Source organism: Bos taurus, chromosome 1 (assembly GCF_002263795.3).
Source record: "Bos taurus isolate L1 Dominette 01449 registration number 42190680 breed Hereford chromosome 1, ARS-UCD2.0, whole genome shotgun sequence".
Classification (NCBI taxonomy): domain Eukaryota; kingdom Metazoa; phylum Chordata; class Mammalia; order Artiodactyla; family Bovidae; genus Bos; species Bos taurus.
In genome coordinates, this window is record NC_037328.1 from 55957421 (window position 1) to 55977514 (window position 20094).

Consider the following 20094-nt stretch of genomic DNA (forward strand, 5'->3'; position numbering starts at 1 on the left):
AAAGTGATTCAGTTTTATATATGTACATATATATATTCTTTTTCAGATTCTTTTGCATGATTTTAGAGAAATTTTAAGCTTGCATTAATGTCACATTCTTTGTGCTCTGTGATCTCTTAATCTAAGAACAGTTCCCCATATTATTTTGCATGGTATTTATCACAGTTTGTAGTTGTATACTTACCTGTTTACCTATTATCTTTCTTCATATTTAAACAATCTGTATTTGCTTTATTATTGTATTCTTAGCACTTAGTGCCTGGCACATGGTAGGGACACAAGTTTTTGTTTTTTTTTCTTGCATGTATCAGATTAGAGTTTTGTGCATCTCTACCTAGTCTTTCCTGCCAATAGCAGTGCTTTGATATAAATGTATTAGTATATTAGTCTACTTTTCTTCCCATAGAGGTTTTTTGTTAGAAAAGAACTTTGAAGCCACAGGAAATCCATATTTAAAATGTAGTTACCTAAGGACTGCATACTTATTATTTCTGTTGTACAAAATTTGGTATGGAATATTACTTATAAATCCTAGGCTCAATGTATTCCAATTTTGTAATCTTTTAAATATCAAGGCTCAATTTTAGCATCTTATCAATTGGTGATTTGCCAAATTTATATCATTGGTATTCTGGGTCCATTTCCCAGTACTGGTTACTTGTGTGTCCCACTGTCTATTAGTGACCCTTAACTCCTTATGGGGGCTTCAGTGGTGCCACTAGTGGTAAAGAACGCGCCTGCTAATGCAGGAGACATAAGAGATGTGGGTTCGATCGCTGGATTGGGAGGATCACTTGTAGGAGGACATGGCAACCCATTCCAGTTTCTTGCCTGGAAAATCCTGTGGTCAGAGGAACCTGGCAGGGTATAGTCCATAGGGTCACAGCATCTTACACGACTGAAGCAACTTAGCATGCACACACAACCCCTTATATATAGAAGTATAATTTGCATTCAAAACTGAGTTCCTCATCTTTCTTATGCCTTTTGCCATGAAATCTCTTCCTCTAGTAGTCTTTGTTTGTCTTTTAGTCATTGGTATCTCTGTCAGTACGTTTGCTCAGGGCATGAAATCCTTGATACTTATTCTTGATTTTGATTTTTTTTCTCATACCACACCCCATCCATCAACAAATTGGTCTGAACTTTCTCATTATGTTATATACAAAACCTTACCAATTCTCTACTTCCTTTGCCAGTATTCTGGCACAAACCATCAGCAACCCTTGCTTCTCTATAGAACAGTCATTTAATATTCCTACTCTTCAGCCTGTCATCAATTGAGCAGCCAGATTAACCCTTTTAAAGGACGTGCCGGATCACGTCAGTCGTCTACTCCAGACTTTTCATGGACTTCCCATTTTGCCCACGATGAAAACCAGATGTTTACAGTGATTTGTGAGCTCTATACATGTTCTGGTGCTAGATTATCTTTTTGAGCTCACCTCTTATTAATAGCTCTTGCTTGCTTGGCTTCAGTCATACTGGCCAGTTTGCTGTTTTTGAACACAATAGGTACATTTCAGAGTCATTGCCTTTGCTGTTTCCACTGCTGAGAATACTCTTCAGATGTCTTCATACCTCTTTCCCTCACTTCCTTTAAGTGTTTGCTCATGTATCACCTTCACACACACACACACACACACACACACACACTCAAGTCGCTCAGTCGTGTCCGACTCTTTGTGACCCCATGGATTGTAGCCCACCAGGCTCTTCGGTTCATGGGATTTTCCAGGCATGAATACTGGAGTGGGTTGCCATTTCCTTCTTCAATCACCTTCACAACTGTATTTAAGATTGAAACTCCTCTCTTCTCACCCCTTTACTACTGTCTGTCTTTCATCTCTCTGTCTTATTTTTTTCTCTGTGGTACATATTACCATGTGATAGACTACATATTTGGTTTTATTTATATGTGTGCCTGTTTTTATCCCCACTGGAACATATGTTCTTGAAGGCAGGATTTTTGTCTGCTTTAATCAATACTATATTCTGACCAATTGCAGCAATATTTAACACATAACAAGTGTTCAGGAAACTTTTGTTGCATGCATGAATACATTTAAGAAGAAAACAATCAAGAAAGAATAAAAAATTGTGAATCTGCCTTTATGTAATTTTATTTTTCTTGACAAAAGTCCTAACGTAACACTGATGATAAACTTTACACATTTTAAAATCAGCTTCTACCAAGTCTTATAAGAGTGGATATGACATTTTGAGTAAATATGAAAAATCTAATTATCATTAAATACTTCAGAAAACGATGGCATTATATGAGATGGTTTTCTTTAAGTAATCATCAGGAATTAGACTTTACTTTTTTATCCATAGTCTTTAATACAGTATACCATGCTGAGTTTAGTTAACTCCGCTAAGAGCTTCTTAGTTATATCTAATATCTTAGATATAAATTGCCTTTCCAAAATGGCTAGTAAGGTCTACTTAGTAGGCTTTTATCATAATAAAAGGCCATAACTTACACAGTGAATGATCAGAAAGTTAGTCTTTTTTCATTGTGAGTTATATATTCTTGTTTTTCTCCAGGACAACATTTTTATCTCAAAAATAAAATTTATATTTTAAAATTTCAGTACTGATTTTTAGAAATATTTGTAAAATGAGTATATCATATGACTGGAGACTAAAAGGTAACCCAGAACAGAATAGAATTATTAGCTCTGAGAGAAGTTATTTGAAATTTTGTTATACATTTTCCCACATTGGCATAATTTTTATATATTCAGGATCCAAGATTGCAATATACAACTTTAGTTATTACTCATCATGGTACAATGACTCTGTCCAATACTAACTGACTGCATGAAATTGTGTTTTTCTAGTTGCTTTTGATGTGGGTTTTTTCTCCTGATACCTCTTACTTCTCTGAGAAGAGAGAAGCAAATTTTCATGTATCACATAAGTTCCCTCATGCCTTAAAAAATCAAAGTATATTCCTTTGCAGATCTTGAATTTCAAATCAAATTGATTTGATCCAGACATATTAAACACACTTAACTTAGCAGTCCTTAAATTTTAATGTTTATAGATTTTGTTTATTAACAACTTATATAGTCTGAAAGAAAAAGGAACCAATTCATTCCATTTTTAACGTAATAATTATTAGGCTAAAACATAGCTACAGAGGTTTTGCTGGACTATTTGTTTTCCTATTTGGCAGGACTCAGTTCGTCTGAAAAGGGAAGTTGAGAAGTTGGATATGGAGAACTCAGAATCTACTAGCTTATTACATTTGTTATGTATTTATTTACCACATTTAGCAAAGAATATTAAAAAAAAACTGCATTAATACAGAATGCTGCTGGGAAGGATTTCTAAATCTTGATAAATAAGTAGCTGTTAGTTGCCTCATTTCACAAATATGACTCTCACAGTATTATTTTGGAGTAGAGCAAAATTGGAAAGCAGGAATAAATGTCTCATGTGAATCATCATATGTCTGTCTGTTGCTTAAGATACAAAATACAAAGTTTAGTAAAAGTCCCTTTTTCATGGAATTTATTGATAGTGAGGCTATTCTGTTTTTTCGTTTCTTTTTTTTTTTTTTAATAGTTAAGGAGATGGTAGGTTAAAAAAAAATTCTAAAACCACTGACTAAATAAGAGTTTTAAAATTTTTTGGGGGGGGGGGTATTGTTTTTTTTTGTAGTTAGATTTTCTGAAAGCTGTATTTTGTTAAATCTCAGTTAAATAAACAGATGTCCATTTGTGTTTACATAAAGAACATTGCAAGTAGAAATAAATGTTGGTGATTTTTTTAAAGAATACTTCATAAAAATGTACAGTTACGTATCTTATGTTTGGTGAGAACGCAGGTGTACTATTCTGAGAAGAATACCATTTCATTAAGAGCTATCACAAACTTAGAATTTTAAATCATTAATTAGGTAATTTGTGTTTTTGTTTAAACATGCTGATGCCCGTTTATTATAATACTTTTTCTTTGGTAATCATTATAAAGACGACATTGAATACGTAAAACTTTTCCATTAGTCCTTCTTAGAAAATACATGAGTTATCTTATAAATGATTAATTTTTACTATCCTGGTTCTGTGAGGTTGGATTGGATTATATGAGGTTTTACTACTTTTATAGTGCAAATGATCCTACTGTTCCACAATTTTAAGATTGAATTTATTCAGCTAGTGATTATGTTCTCACAAATTGAAACTCTTTGTTGATTCACTTACATATACTATGATAAATAATATTCACTTCAAGGTACTTGACTGGATTGCCTGTTATATTGGTTTACACTCATAGGAAATTACTTATAATGTACTTGTTACATTTTATACTGTACTTGCTAAATTTTTACCACATTCTGTACATATGGCATTCCGTGATGAAACCTGTTTCAGTAAGTATTTTTCTTTAGCTTGTAATTTTAGAATAACTTACCCCATGTAGATTTAGTATTTTTCTAACAATCACTTTTTAAAAGCTCTGTCAGTACCACTCATTTAAAAAATAATTATAGGAGATTATCATTTGGATCATTTTTTTATCAGTGAAGAAATTCAAGAATTTAAAACTCATCCTTTCTTCAAACTCTAGAATTTTGTGTAACATGATCTGCAAATACCACTTAATTGATAATTAACCAATCTTTATTTTTTACTATTTATGTTTAGTTGCTTTTTAATATTAATGGCTATTTACTCTATAATCTAATGGCAATACACAGGGTCATTTGCATCTAATATTTAAGTATCATTAGAATGTTCTCTCTAAAATATTAGCTGCTCTTTTTAAGACTCCATCCTAAAGCAGTGTGACATTGAATTCTGCAGATGTGGTTGAAATTTCTTAAATTTCCTTAATGTTCAGATATCTTACCCGTGGGATATAGACATGATGATGATATTTTTATAACACTTTATAACATGCTTTTTCTTTGTCTGTTAGTCTCATTTGATAAAAGCCCATGATTGGCTAACATAGTATAAATATGTACTTTTTATTTTTTTAATCACTAAATAATGGTATATACTGCATACATGCTTTCTAAAATTTAAAGCATTTTCTTTATTTAAAGAAAATATTTTTGAGAGAATTATTAAGCCAACAGCTTATACTATGGCCACTTAACAATCTATAGTTTTTCATTCTTTTAAAGATAAGTTCACCTCTTAATAAAGATTAACTTTATTAGGTAAAGGTGGATATTAAGAAAATACATGAAAATGAAAAAATGAATTTTTTTCATTCTTTTACTTTATTATTCCGTTACTTCTTTTTGCTACTGTACTGGCTAAGAAAATGTACATTTGAATGATTTGATTTAATTTTTTGATAATGATAATTCTTAAGCCAGCTGTATAGTATATATATAACATTTAAATAATAGTCTTCATTAAAAAAATATTTTTCTTAGAGTACAGTATTGTGCTTAACTTGGAATAGAAAATTTAGGATTTACACCATGCATAATTTTTCACTTCTTATGTGATTGGTAACTGACTTAGTGTCAGTTTTGTTATTAAAATACGTATATATATATATATAAGTATCACTACCCTCTGATCTTAAATTAAGAATGAAAAACTATTGTTACTATGAATATTTATTTTCATTAACTGTGCTGTCTTTTCAACTTGCTGCTGAATCAGCCTGCATTGACATTCTTTGCCTTCTGTGTCTTGTCTATCTTTACTTTTTCCATTAGATCCTCCTACTACTACCACCCTTCAGCCTACAATTCAGTGGCATCCCTCAACTGCTGACTTCAAGGATCTAGCAACAGAACCAAAAAAATTGCCCTTCCCATTGTCAACTTTGGCAACAATTAAGGATGACACGATCGGCACGATCATTGCTAGTGTAGTGGGTGGGGCTCTCTTCATAGTACTTGTAAGTGTTTTGGCTGGAATATTCTGCTATAGGAGAAGACGGACGTTTCGTGGAGACTACTTTGCCAAGAACTACATTCCACCATCAGATATGCAAAAAGAATCACAAATAGATGTTCTTCAACAAGATGAGCTTGATTCTTACCCAGACAGTGTAAAAAAAGAAAACAAAAATCCAGTGAACAATCTAATACGCAAAGACTATTTAGAAGAGCCTGAAAAAACGCAGTGGAACAATGTAGAAAATCTCAATAGGTTTGAAAGACCAATGGATTATTATGAAGATCTAAAAATGGGAATGAAGTTCGTCAGTGATGAACAGTATGACGAAAATGAAGATGACTTAGTTTCACATGTAGATGGTTCCGTAATTTCCAGGAGGGAGTGGTATGTTTAGCAACCACTAAATATGACTTAATGTACAATGTTTCATTCATACTAGTTGATCATTTTCAGATTGTTCATACTTTTTCTTGGGGGAAGAATAAGCTTTTTCAACTTGATTTTCAAGCTTACTTTTTATATTCTGATTTGACAAATGGAAATGTAAAATCTGGGTTCAATGTATCTGAGCTGCTTTACAATTTTTTTTCAATGCTATACTACTGTCTCAAGATTTAAATTTTAATGCAGAGTACTTTATTGGTCTGAGGCACACAGGTAAGAAGAAATGTCCATTAAATGTATGACTTTTTGGTACAAAAATTAAAAGAAACAAAAAAAAAAAGGAAACTACCTTGGCATTGTATATTAAATGTTTACCTAAGACTATATAATCTCAAGTATAATGTTTATTGAACATATACCTCTCAAAATTTATCACCACTAAATGATACTACATCTAAATTGACTATAAAACTAATTCAAGAAATGTTTATATATATTTTTAGTATACAAAAAATTCAGCCTGATGAAACACCTTTTCTTTTCAAACATTGTTTTCTATGTTTCTATACAAATGGAATCTTACCTCTGCATTTTAATGAGCCTTGCCATAATGACTGTAGAGTGGCTTTTCAAAGGTATTTTGTTGCACTAAAAACTGTGGTAGTAAACTCAGTGAACATGATGTGTGGAAGAGCATAATTAGCTGATCAATATTTTTGTCCAAAATACATTTAAGAGTAATAAAAACATGCCTTTTAAACATGATAATTATTACAATTTTTTTTCATCTCTGGAAGACAATGTTTATATTGTCATGCGAACGTTGGTACATGAAGTGGTAGTTTTGTTTTAATGCTTTATGTGCTAAATATAATAATAATGAGAAGATGGTACATAGTTTAATAGAGTGTAGAGAGGACATTTCACTATATGGAAAACCATGTAAACAAGCAAACAAGCATTGGAGTACCATTTTTTTAAAAATAAGACAGATGTTTCAGACAAGAATCTGTGCAAAGAATGTGGTAGACCATCTTGTTTTAGTCATTTATTGATGTTGTTCAAACGGGTAAATATATATAGGAAAAAATAGAATAAACTTGGAAATTTGAGATTTAATAAGAAAAAAAACTTAGTTATAGAACCAGTCACTAACACTTGCTGATGGATGTTGTCAAACCATCCCTTCTTTTCTCCTAAATGTTTGTATGTGTTTCAAGATTTTTGTTTTCCCAATTAAAACTGGAAACACCATGAGGTTTTTTGTTTTGATTTTTACATAATTAAGTTTATTCTTTCCAAAAATCACGCATCTTTTGCAAAAGAAATCTTTCCTAAATCTTCAAATGTGGATCTTCTTTGTGACGTAATTAAATTAATTCTGCAGTGGGAATCTATACAACTATAATAATGACAACTATTTTGTAGCCCATAGAATATGTTTTTCCTGTTGATGATTCATTTGAAAAAAGTCCTGTAGAATTGCCTTTAGGTGTTTTGCCATGGAATTAAAATAGAAGTTTGTAGGAGAACCCTAAATTGACTTATTTTATTAATAAAGACAAAGTACTTTTTTTTTTTTTTTTGCCTTGTCAACCTACCCCTTCTCAATCTTCATCAAATCTAAAAAAAAATATTTTTATAAGGCAAAGTTCTAACATGTTCATAGAATTTTGCAAGTAGTGAAGGCTTTAATCTCAATGATTATAACTTAGTTTATTTTAACCAGCAGTATTTTGTGGAAGTTTGAAATCTGTTTTCTTTCTCTCCCTCAAAAGCTTAGTATAACAATAAAGTATTGGTTAAGGATACAATTAACGTAAAATTCGATGATGTCTTGTTGAAAATATTTGTTCTAAATATAGCTTACCACTGAAAAATATTAAGATTCTTTGATCCAAATCATTGGAAGAAAAACTTTCTTGTAATACTCTATGATTGAAGTGACTTTTAATTTAAATTTTAGCAATGATATGGCCATAAAAAGATGAGTCTAAAGCTTTTTTTCTTTGGAAGATGTAAACTTGTGCCTTTTTTTAAAATCAAAATCTCATCTTTGGAACAGTGCTTTGAAGTGCTGTATGAATTTGAGAAGAGTAATCCCATTTAGAATATCATACAAATCTCTATTTGATCTGAAGGAAGTTAGCAGTGTTTCAGGAGCTGTATTTTAAAAGTATAAATATCTACTTAGTGATCGTGAATTTCCTTTTAAATTGTGGTCATTGTGTAGTTAGGGCTTTTTGTTTGTTTAGTTTTTGCTGGTTTGTTTTGTTTTTGGCAGTAGAAGGTGACATGGAAAACTGCAAGTGAGTATTTGATATATTCTCTATCCTTAATCCAAAGCATTTAGCAAACTAAAAGACTTCAGAATTTTAAGAATCTGCTACTAATGCTTAAGACTTTCTGAAGCATTGCACTGTTGTTTATTAGAACTTTATGTATGTTTACTGTACATAGAGACTTGTTTGTAAGCATAGTCATATTAATAAACATTTTGTTAAATTAATTTTGAATATCAGTAATGTACACAGCTGACTGATGAGTTGAACTCCTACTCTCTTCTTGGAAAAGATGGCAGAATAGTTTTACTATATTTTGGCCATGTTTATATTTATTACTTTTATGTTTGGGCCGGCCGGTTTTTCATTTTTGTATTCACTTTAGAGTTTTCTTTCACACTGGTTAAAATACTTGTACAGTGAAGATTAATTCAACTCTTTTTCCCTTTTTTTTCCATTTTTATTGAAATGTCTTGAAACTTTAATAGGATAGGGGTTAACTTTAAAAGTGATATTTGAGAAGTACTTTATAGTTGAAAGATTTAGTATTTTACCATGTGCCTGAAAGGTTTCCATTTGATAAGTCTAACATTAAAGAAATCGTTAAGCTTTTTCAGTAGTAGTATTGCTTCTGATAGCCATAAATAGGAAAGTTTTATAATGGTATCCCTGGCTGAATGTTTAGCACAAGAGGCTGTAGGAAGTATAATGTATACATGCAAAAATTGAGAGAAATGTAGCAATATTAGATGTGAAAACATCTGATTTGAGTTTGATTTTGCTTTTGGTAAATACTGCTAAAAACAAAAGTATGAACAAGAATTTATTAATGTGTGGAAGTAATCAATGTAAAGTATAAGAAAGAAATGGTACCCATATTGATTTTTTAATTTTAACGGGAATTATTTACAGATTGAATTGCTTTTCTTATTTACTTGTTGATGTACCATCCATAAAAAGCTCCTTTCTCAAATTTTTGGTATGTTGGGATATATTTAATTTTGATTTGTACCAGGGATTTTTTTTTTTTTTATCAAGTTACTTATCCGGTGGTAGCCCCAATAGCTGCGCAACAAATCTTTAAATAAAAGTTTTTTTAAAAAAATTCTTTAGAGGCATATTTCTGTAACAAGCCTATGGTTATGGATTACCTTCTTTGTCCCGAGAGAGAGCGAGTTTGTGTTTGTGTGTGTGTGTCTCTGTAACCTGCTGCTGCTGCTAAGTCACTTCAGTCGTGTCTGACTCTGTTCGACCCCAGAGACGGCAGCCCACCAGGCTCCCCCATCCCTGGGATTCTCCAGGCAAGAACACTGGAGTGGGTAGCCATTTCCTTTTCCAGTGCATGAAAGTGAAAAGTGAAAGTGAAGTCGCTCAGTCATGTCTGACTCCTAGCAACCCCATGGACTGCAGCCTACCAGGCTCCTCCGTCCATGGGATTTTCCAGGCAAGAGTACTGGAGTGGGGTGCCATTGCCTTCTCCCTCTGTAACCTAGTTCCCTTTAATTAATGATGTTTTGTGGAATTAGAAATGAATTAATTTCTCTTTCCAAACAAAACCATACCAGGTTAAGGATACAGTTAAATAAAATTTGAGGAACCATTTGGGCATGTTAACCATTATAAAATTTACTTCTAATTAATCATAGAATTCCTATCTCATATATACATATAATCAGTAACATTCCCCACAGTCATAAATTGTCTTATCTCTTTAGCCCTAGCAGTTAAAATGTTTTAAGTGTTTTGCTGTGACTTTGACATCAGTTTTTTATATATTAACTTTCAGTTTGGAATTAACAAATTCCATAAGATATTTTTTAAGTTGACATTTAGTGTTTTTACTTATAGCTTATGAGCTGCTTCAAGTAGGAATAACATTGATTCTTATTCTCCTTGTTCCTTATTTCTGACCTTTAAAATTATAATACAGGGACTCCCTGGCAAGCCAGTGATTTAGACTCTGTGCTTCTACTTCAGAGGGCTTGAGTTCAGTCCGTGGTCAGAGAACTAAGATCACACATGCCCTCATATGCTGCATGGTGTAGACAAAAAAATAAAAATTAAAAACTAAAAACTTGAAAGCCTAAAATACTTAAACCAAAATAAAATTATGATACACTTTTCCTCTAAACTTTAAACTATTTTAGAGCAAGCAGCACAGTTTTTTTCCCCCCAAATAACATACAATTTGATTGAATTAAGTTTGATTTCATTCTTATTATACCAATAAAAATTCATGCACAAAAGAATCATTGAATAGTGTACAAAATATACCAACTTTTCTGTTTTTAGATTGTTTCTATTAATGCATTTGTTTTCTTCTGTTATATTCCAATAAGCACTGTTTTTTAAAAAACGTGTTATCTTCTTTGAATTGAGTTGTGATAGATTTCCATCAAGAGCTTAAAACCAAGATTGCTTTCAAAAGCTTTTGCTATATACCTATGCTTGGAATCATTTCTTTTCTTGAACTTTGATAATAGTTTTATCATGTTCACTTCAATTTCTAAAGATAAAACGATTCAGTTTTCTGATGTTTTATTTCACTTGCCTTGGGTTGGCCACAAAGTTCATTTATATTTTTCCATAAGATGTTGCAGAAAAAATGAGAATGAACTTTTTGGCCAACCAAATAGCTTTTATTCTGGCTGGGCACTGTGGATGAAACCTAGTGAAAGTTGAGTAAAGAATAAGTTATTCTCAAAACTTGAGACTAATTCAAGACCTCATTCCCTTTCATGCATTATATTTCTATATAGACATGATATCCTAATTTTCATAGTCTCAGTTATGAGAAATATCTCAAGAAAAACCTAGTCTTAAAGGGACAGTTTCATCTAAAAGTTAGAGGTAACAAAACCTAGAGGCTTTGACTTTTTAAAAAAGTTATTTAAAAATATGCAAAAGTAAGACAGAATAATGAAAGGAATGTTCATGTACCTGCTTCAGTTATTGTCCATTCATGGTCAGTCTTGTTTCATTTAAACTCCGGTCTGCATAGTCCCTCCTGCCATTATTATTAGTTCATCTGTAAGTATGTCAGTCTGTAACTTGAAAGATAAGGAACATTTAGAAAAAGTAATCACAGATTCATTACTCTGCCGAAATGAATCATTCCTAATATCAAGTATCCAGCTACTGTTTAAATTTCTAATCATCTCTTTTTACAGTTTTAGCTAGTAACCAAATATGATCCACACATTGGTTGGTTGAAATGTCTTTTAATCTGTGTGTTCTTTATGTGCTGTTTCCCACTCCCACACTTCTCCCATGCAACATTTTGGGAAGAAACAGCTTCATTTGTCTTGCAGTTTTCCAGTTTGGATTGTGCCAGTTGCCTGCTCCTTTTGCTTGCATCTCTTGACAGATCTAGAGCCTTGATAAGATTAATGCTTAATTTTTGGGAGCAAGGTTACTTCTTAAGTGGTGGTGTTTCTCCATCAGGCACATAGTACCTGGTTTTCTTGCAATATTAGCAGCAATTTGATGCTCAAAGCCTAAACTTAGTGACAGGGAACCTATATAACATCTAGATCTATTAATTCTGTTTTTTACCATACCATGTACTTTGATGTCTTAGTGACTATATTCATGCTGCTCCCTTGACCTGAAATTCCATTTCCTCCCTTTGCTGTACTGGGAAATCAGTCTGTATTCAAGGTCCAGTTCAAATTACAGCTCAGTGAAACTTTTCCCTTCATAAGTTAATAACTGCTCTTCATAATCCTTTTTTATCAACCTATATCTCCTCTACTGTAATACCACATTATTCTAGTTATTAACTATCTTCTCTAGGTTAGTGGTCTTCAATGGAACTTGACTGTACCTATCAGTTAAGACTTTGTATGTACTCCTCATATGTAGAGTTTATAAATTATATGTGTGCTACCATAGAAGTTTGCTATATGCATTATAAAATATTCAAAAGTGAAAATTTTTAAATTTGATAAAGTAACATTTTTAAAAGATTATTTTCACTAAAAGAGGAATCTTTGAGTAAATAATATAATCGTACTTCATTTTAAAAAGTTGGCTTTTTCCTCACTAAAACATTTTTGAGAAAAACCATACGATTGAATGTGCTTCATTTGTCTTTTCGTCTTGGTTTTACACTTTTTGATTCAGTGATTAAAAGTTGTAAGTCCATGTTGAGTATATTTTGACACTGGTTTTTATATATGAAAGCTCAGTTACCTCTCAGAAACAAGTAGATTCAATGAAAGATGTATATTTTTAGGGACCTTAACAGTTTTCATCCCAACTACTGTTTTTAGCACTAGTCTTCATGTTCATGGTGTTTGGTTTTTCAGTGTCAATGCTAATCACCCTCATATTAGCTATTTCAGCCCATTATGGGTTTAGTGTGAGGTTTGTTAAAGAGGAGTGAATATAAATTTATATTTTATTTGGTTTCTAATTATTTTATCTGAGGGGGACTTGATTTGTCACATCTAATTAGGTTGCCATGGTTTTATTTCATAATGTAACATGCAGTTTAGGTATTAGGAGTAAGATATTTGCATTGCCATTTTGGAGGATTTTGTTTTATTATTTGTTCCTATGTTACTGGTGTTCCTTCTGTCAATTCTTTGCAGGAATGACATTTACCAAGAATAAATGCTTACTAGTATTTAACATGGGTTAACACTGATACCCTCACTTGGTTTATGAGTCAGATGTTCACTTGTCACATAGAGCACCCGTGTCATGCCTCCTTTACATTTTTTATTTTTCATTAAATCTAGATAAATTTTTAGTTCAGCTGAGCTCCCATATGTCATAATACATCTGTCACAAGATGCGGACTATGATGAGGAGGACAACCAAGTGAAGATGTAATTGTCTGCTTTAATTCGGGACTGTCCAACTCCACACTCCCCATAGGATATCTTGGGTGCCCTATGTGGCAGGGTGCCACCTGATGCATGGACCTATTAGGGCTACCAGTGCCAATCCGTATTAGTACAATGCTAATTTTTATTAAATGCCTTCTCCCTCTCTTTTATTTTTAGATAAGTGATCATTTCTTTCTATACTTTATTAAAAAATAAATAATTTTATGGATTCTCCAACACTGTTATGAGGATTTTGTTTGCTATTGCGAGGAGAGGGGCTGTAAATGTTACGTTTGCATTGCTAGCACTTAGAACAAGACATGACACACCTTAGGTTACTATTGGTAATTTGTTGGATGAAAATCTAAGGAGACCCTCCTGATCCAAATAGAGGACCTTCATTAAAAAGTAGTGACATAAATATATGGATGGATGTAGAGGCTTAGATGTCATATTGATAAGTGTTAAAAGGACTTTTTATGAAAAGTGAGAGTGGGGCATATTTATGGGGAAAATTGGTAATACAGTGACATGTAGTGTGGGAATAGTTATGTATTTTAACCCAAATAAAAGTTAGGAAGATAAATTTGTATAGTATATTAAGCTGTGAATTAGTTGATGGATTATATTAGTTTTGGTAAAGGAAATGAAGAAAAAGGGATGAAACTTAATGTTTCAGTTAATTGTTAAGATTTAGTGTTTTAACATAAGTATAATAAGGGACTATAAATTTCTATACTCAATTTAAAATGGTTTTAGCAAATTGCCAGAAACACATATTTTAGTCTATAGAATAGTATTTAACTTTTCAAAACTATAAAAGTGCCTCAGTTTCAGATGTGAGCACATATTTGAATAGCTTTTATGTAGTTTTATTCACTTATATCAGAGTGATAACATGGACTTTAGTTCAATTTAATATCTGTAATATTTATGTATATTTTTCAAAAAATAATGAAAGTTATTTGTAACTGATGTTTGATAGTTTTCTCCATAATCACCAAAATTTATGGTGTCTCTATATTTCTATGGATAGGGTATTTTGGTTGTACTGAAGGATGCTATTTTTCTGTTTTTGGAGGTGGTTTCCAATGTATATGGATTCATAAGCTGCCATGATAACAGGAATATGTTCTTTGGGGAGACATGCATCAGTCCTTTAATGCTAAATATTTGAATGTTTGTGTTTTTGTTTTCTGCTGCTTATAAACGTAAAATTAGATTTAGTAGAACATCTCCTTAAGTGATGGTAAGGTAATGTTGCTTCATGTCAGTCACTCAGTAAACTAGCTTGATGTTTAAAAATGCCAAATTTTTATACATTTGCTTGCTTAATTTTTTTTTCTTCTGGTTTTGTTGGAATATAGAGACTATGTAGATTATGTGGGCAGGGATACAGGGAGGCAGTGTTGGGGCTAAATTCTCAAATTTTGTCAAAAATCTTTGACTTGAATGCAAGAAACTTTAGCTTTTCATTTACATTTCATACTAGTGTTCATCACCCGTTAATACCTTTAAAATCTTAATGCTCTTAAATGTATTATTTCTTTTCTTAATTAAATTTTGAAGAATTGAAAAATCAAAAAGAAAACATGAAATTATGGCATGTATGTACTTGACATAATTAGTTTACCTGTGTGGAGTATGATATCCAGTTGGTAAATGGATTCATACCTAAAATCTTAATTTGGACTGATTACATTCAAAAAGTAACCTGAGTGTTTGAAAAATAATTTCAGAAATATTACTATAAATATGGTATAACTTTGTCATTATCATCAAAATAAGAACACTCAAATTTAAATTCTCCATACATAGAGTCACTTTACTCCTTAGGAGAAGAAAAACTTCTCTTAAAGGGAAACTTTCGACTAGTGTGAAATAGGTAGCATACTTGACACACGGAGATTTTTAAAAAATTTTGCCTCTGACAAGGTGTATAATGTTGGTCAGATAACTTTTGCATTGTAACCTTAAAAGGTTTCAATTGGCCTATTGTTAAAACCTGAATACGAAACTAATTTATATGGTGGGAAAAAGTGATAGTATAGATGAGAAGATTAGCCCTATATCATCCCAAGTCTCTTCTACATTTATAAAAGCAGAGTATATTTGGCTTGGTTTTCAATTTTTTTTCTCATGTAGCACATATTCAAATGGAGTTAGTACTGGTTAGAGATACGTGCAACAATGAATGATGAACCAGGTATGTGTTTAGCAAATGAGGGTAACCTTTTGAATGATGAAGCAGGTTATATTGTTTACAATAATTGTGTATCTTTAGATTCTATTCAGTATTTGAGTTATTGTTGAAATTGGTTACTTGGCACTCACGGGTATGAGATTTTTAGTCTAGAATAAAACTAATAAAATGACACATTAACAAACCCAAGATGTTAGTTTGCTAGGAAATTGGTAAAGAAGTGAAACATTCTTTTTAGCAATCTAAAACACCGCATGACTCACATTTGAATAAAAACAGTTGAAAAATACTCTTAAATACAGTATATTTGGAAATTCTATGATGGTAAGTAGATGAAATATTTCAAAACTGATAGTGCTTTGATTCTATTTAAATTTGTCATGTCTGGAGTCCAGTAGTAACTATTTAAGGATGTATGTGAGCATCAGTTTAATTGAAGACAAAAGAGCTCTTTATTTCCAAATAGGGGACCCAAAAGAAGAGATTATATTAGATATTACAAAAACCATTCTTTCCCCAAAAAGGCGTACGTAGGGTAGGGTAGAGGTTTGTGTCATGTCCTAACCTAGCTTTATTTCCTATTCATTGACTGAATGACCTTGGGCAGAACATTTAACATTAGAACAAAAGTATCTTCATTTATAGAATGTTACCTTAAATATCTTATTGGTTAGATAAATTGAGTATATTGAAGGTTTTTTGTAACTGATGGGTCATTCCTCAAAATTTAGCTATTGGGTGTAATACGGCTGAAATTGTCAAAATAATACCTATACATAAGGATTGATGGTTTTGTAATATCCATAATACTTATATTTGAAAATAACTTTAGTAAGTTCTTTTACTTGGGAATTCATAAAATAGGGTGGCTTTAAAAAAAAATGTGTGAAATGCTAACTAAAATACGTTTTTAAAATCCTTTCTTATAAAATTTTTATGATACAGGCTGGAAATGAGAAATTGATATTCAGAAATTATATAGTGTGTAGCCAAGAGATAGGGAAGAATTTACATAATTTTGTAGTAGAGACACTATCTTAAAGTGTACTATGTATTAAATGTGTGTTAATTAAGGGAAGTTATCTGCAACATGTACTGTTTTAGTCACATTTCTGTTTTAAAAACTTAAATTTTGCAATGTCAGCTTTTGACTGTTTATTACTAGAGAGCTAGGGTATTTTCTGTTTTTTAGTGTTATTTTTCTTTTTCTTGAAGATTTTTGGTTTCTTCAATAGGATTTCTTTTAATATAATAAAAGCTGAATATGGTGTTGGCTAACTCCATTAAAGCATACTGAATAGTTTTTGTTTATCATCTTTTAGAATAAGAAATTAGTTTTCATCTTTTCTTCTTAAGACAAGCTTTCCCCATAGACTGTAGATTCAGTCATTCATACGTGACAAGGGATATTCTTTTCATAACTTTAAAAAAGTAAAGTTGGGAGTACTAAGGTTACATCTTGCAAAGAGTGTGTGAGCATTAAAAAGTAACATCAAGTTTGGGGTCTTCTTACCTTGTGGCTGGATAACATTCTTGCACATTGTAGAAATCAGAGGACAGGAATTCAAGAATTCTTTGTAAAATTGCTTGAAAAACCTAATTTTTGTTACTTTTCAGATGTTCCATTTAAGCAGACTTCTTCTATAGCCGTAGCTGGAGCTGTAATTGGAGCTGTCCTTGCCCTCTTCATCATTGCTATCTTTGTGACTGTGCTGTTGACTCCTCAAAAAAAGAGACCATCCTACCTTGACAAAGTGTAGGTAACTTTTTTGCTGGTGTTTAAGTCAGTCTTTATCATTACAGGTACTCATATGAAAAGTGTCTGAGGGATAGAAATAAAGATACTGTTAGGTATCTGTAAGATGGCTAGTTTTATCAGAAAGTCTCAAACTACATCTTGGTAAATAAACAGTTGCAAGTTGCATATTTGGCTATTAGAGACAAATACATTTTTTTTTTTTCCTACAGTATATTATACATCTTTCCAAATGGTAGCATAATGACCCTTTATGTTGTCCTGCCTTCTGAATAAAGATGCAAGTCTTCAATGAAGTAGTTGAAAGACAGATAAAAAGTCTTAGAAGTTTACTTATTTAGATTGTATATGCCTGTCTTATGTATAGATATAACTTAACTTGCAGCTGCCAAGTCATTAAATGTGTTGAGTTTTAAAGTTTTTATCTTAAAGAAATTTGATTTTGGTGAATTACAAAATGTGTATCTTTTTTATTTAAAGAGAAAGGAATGTTTTGGACCTAATCATTAGATAGAGTTATAAAAAAGAAATTACATTTTGTTGAATAGTCAAAAGACTGATGTCCCAGTTCACTTAATTCCATCAGCAGCTTTTGTTACTTTACCTGTGAAATGTAAATAATACTTTTCCTGCTTACTTCACATGGCTTTAATAAGAGTAGAATAAGATGATGTTGTTTATGAACTGTGAAGTTCTATACAAATGGCATTATTTCTTGTGTGGTTATTAATGGTTTTATATGAAGATATAAGGCTAGCTCTCAAAGAATGTATTCTGTCTTCATAAATGCTTTGTGTATGTCTTTGCCTCTGGCACAGAGCACAAATCTTTTGGGGTTAAAAGCACCTGGGTGACCTGCTTACCTCACACAGCTGTGGTAAGAGTAGAATAAGATGATGTTGTTTATGAACTGTGAAGTTCTGTACAAATGGCATTATTTCTTTAGTGTTTTTACATGAAGATATAAGGGTCTCAAAGAGAGTACTTCTGTCTTCATAAATGCTTTCTATATGTCTTTGCCTCTCTAATCTGGCACAGTTAGAGCATGAATCTTTTGGGGTTAAAAGCACCTGGGTATTAGTCTCAGGTCTATTATGATCGAGTTAATAGTATGACCATGAATGAATCACCTCCATGAACCTTGGTTTTCTCACCTAAATGACATATGGCACCTTGGAGCTATATATTTGCTGTAATTTTTATTACATTAAGGGAAATAATTACTTTAAATAAAAGAAATAAAGTACTCTTTCAGTCTGTTACCTGCGAGACTGAATTTCTTTAATATTTCAAGAGTAATTAACTGGTTTGTGGTTAAATTCATATTAGTTGCTGAATTATCTCAAGCTTTTCTATAATTTCAAAAACATACTTTACTAGTAGGCTAGTAATACATGTAATGTATTTTATTAATTGTTTGAATTCTAATCATTTAAAATATTATTTCATGACCACATTGATAAGTTATTAGACTACTGAGAATTTGTAATTTGGCCTCTATAGCTTTCATGTTCTTTATCTTTTAATATAGGTAAAGTTTTTTTTATTTATTAATTTTAATTACTGAAAATTAGTTATCTGTGATCTTCAAAAGTAAGAGTCTATATAAAAAGCTGCTTTCTAAAATGCAGAAAGCTACAAGATATTTTTAATTCTATTTTTGTTGTAATATAACAATTTAAAAATATATGAAAATAGTTTTGTTAGTAGATTAGGTCATTTTGGCAAAGGTAAATGCATTCCCCAAGGATATAATAGCCTGTGTTTGTTTCAGGTGGCAAGATTTATAATGGTTTGTAGATTGAAAATCTTAATTTACATGATCAATGTTCTAAGGGTGACCATGGCTTTTGAAAACTAATTTTAGAAGTATTTCCAAAATGTAGTATAAACTCATTTTTTCATTACCATTTTAAGATACGGTCTTTTGCTAAGCCGCTTCAATCATGCTCTCCTCTTTGTGACCCTATGGACTGTAGCCTGCCAGGCTCCTGTGTCCATGGAATTCTCCAGGCAAGGATACTGGAGTGGGTTGTCATGCCCTCCTGCATGGGATCTTCACAACCCAGAGATCCAACCCATGTCTCTTATGTCTCCTGTATTGGCAGGCAGGTTTTTTACCAGTAGCATCTCCTGGGAAGCCCTAAGTCTTTCAAATCACTATTATGACACTTTGGAGGAAAGTGTTTTCCATCACACAGTTGACTATTTTAAAATGTTGGTATGCATGGTCACATGTAAAAAATATACAATACTTAATTAGTCATATACTAGTGCTATGCTTAGTTGCTCAGTTATGTTCAACTCTTTGTGACCCCATGCACTGTAGCCTGCCAGGCTTCTCTGTCCATGGGGATTCTCCAGGCAAGAATATTGGAGGGGTTGCCATGCCCTCCTCCAGGGGATCTTCCCAACCCAGGCATCGAACCCAGGTCTCCCACATTGCAGGTGAATTCTTTACCGACTGAGCCACCAGGGAAGCCTAGTTATATACTAGATTGCTTGCTTAATAACAGTTGTCAAAAAATGATTCTATATGGGTTGCTTCTTTTTTTAAATTTTTGAAGAATTGTTTATTTCAGATTACTCCTAAACATTAGAACCTGTAAAGCTCGTTTACTTTTTTCCAAATATGATTAATGGAAATGTAAGAATTGAATTAAACATGTATACTAATACAAAAATTAGTATGAGGAAAATATTCTCAAAACTTAAGAGAATCTTGATGGTTCCCCACTCCCCTTTTTTGTTTTGT

General features: G+C 32.0%; 1 protein-coding gene across 4 annotated transcripts in view; it reads left to right on the plus strand.

Moving 5' to 3' along the window:
• NECTIN3 (nectin cell adhesion molecule 3) overlaps positions 1 to 20094 on the plus strand; it is a 146069-nt gene that overhangs the window by 63994 nt on the left and 61981 nt on the right. For 2 of the 4 annotated variants that reach the window (XM_024994242.2, XM_024994248.2), the window contains exon 6: positions 17201 to 17339. In XM_024994242.2, coding sequence (XP_024850010.1) covers positions 17201 to 17339 — 139 coding nt within the window. Of the gene's footprint in view, positions 1 to 5692; positions 7518 to 17200; positions 17340 to 20094 lie in introns of those variants that run through there. The other 2 variants (XR_009495017.1, XM_024994235.2) reach the window with 2 other exon arrangements.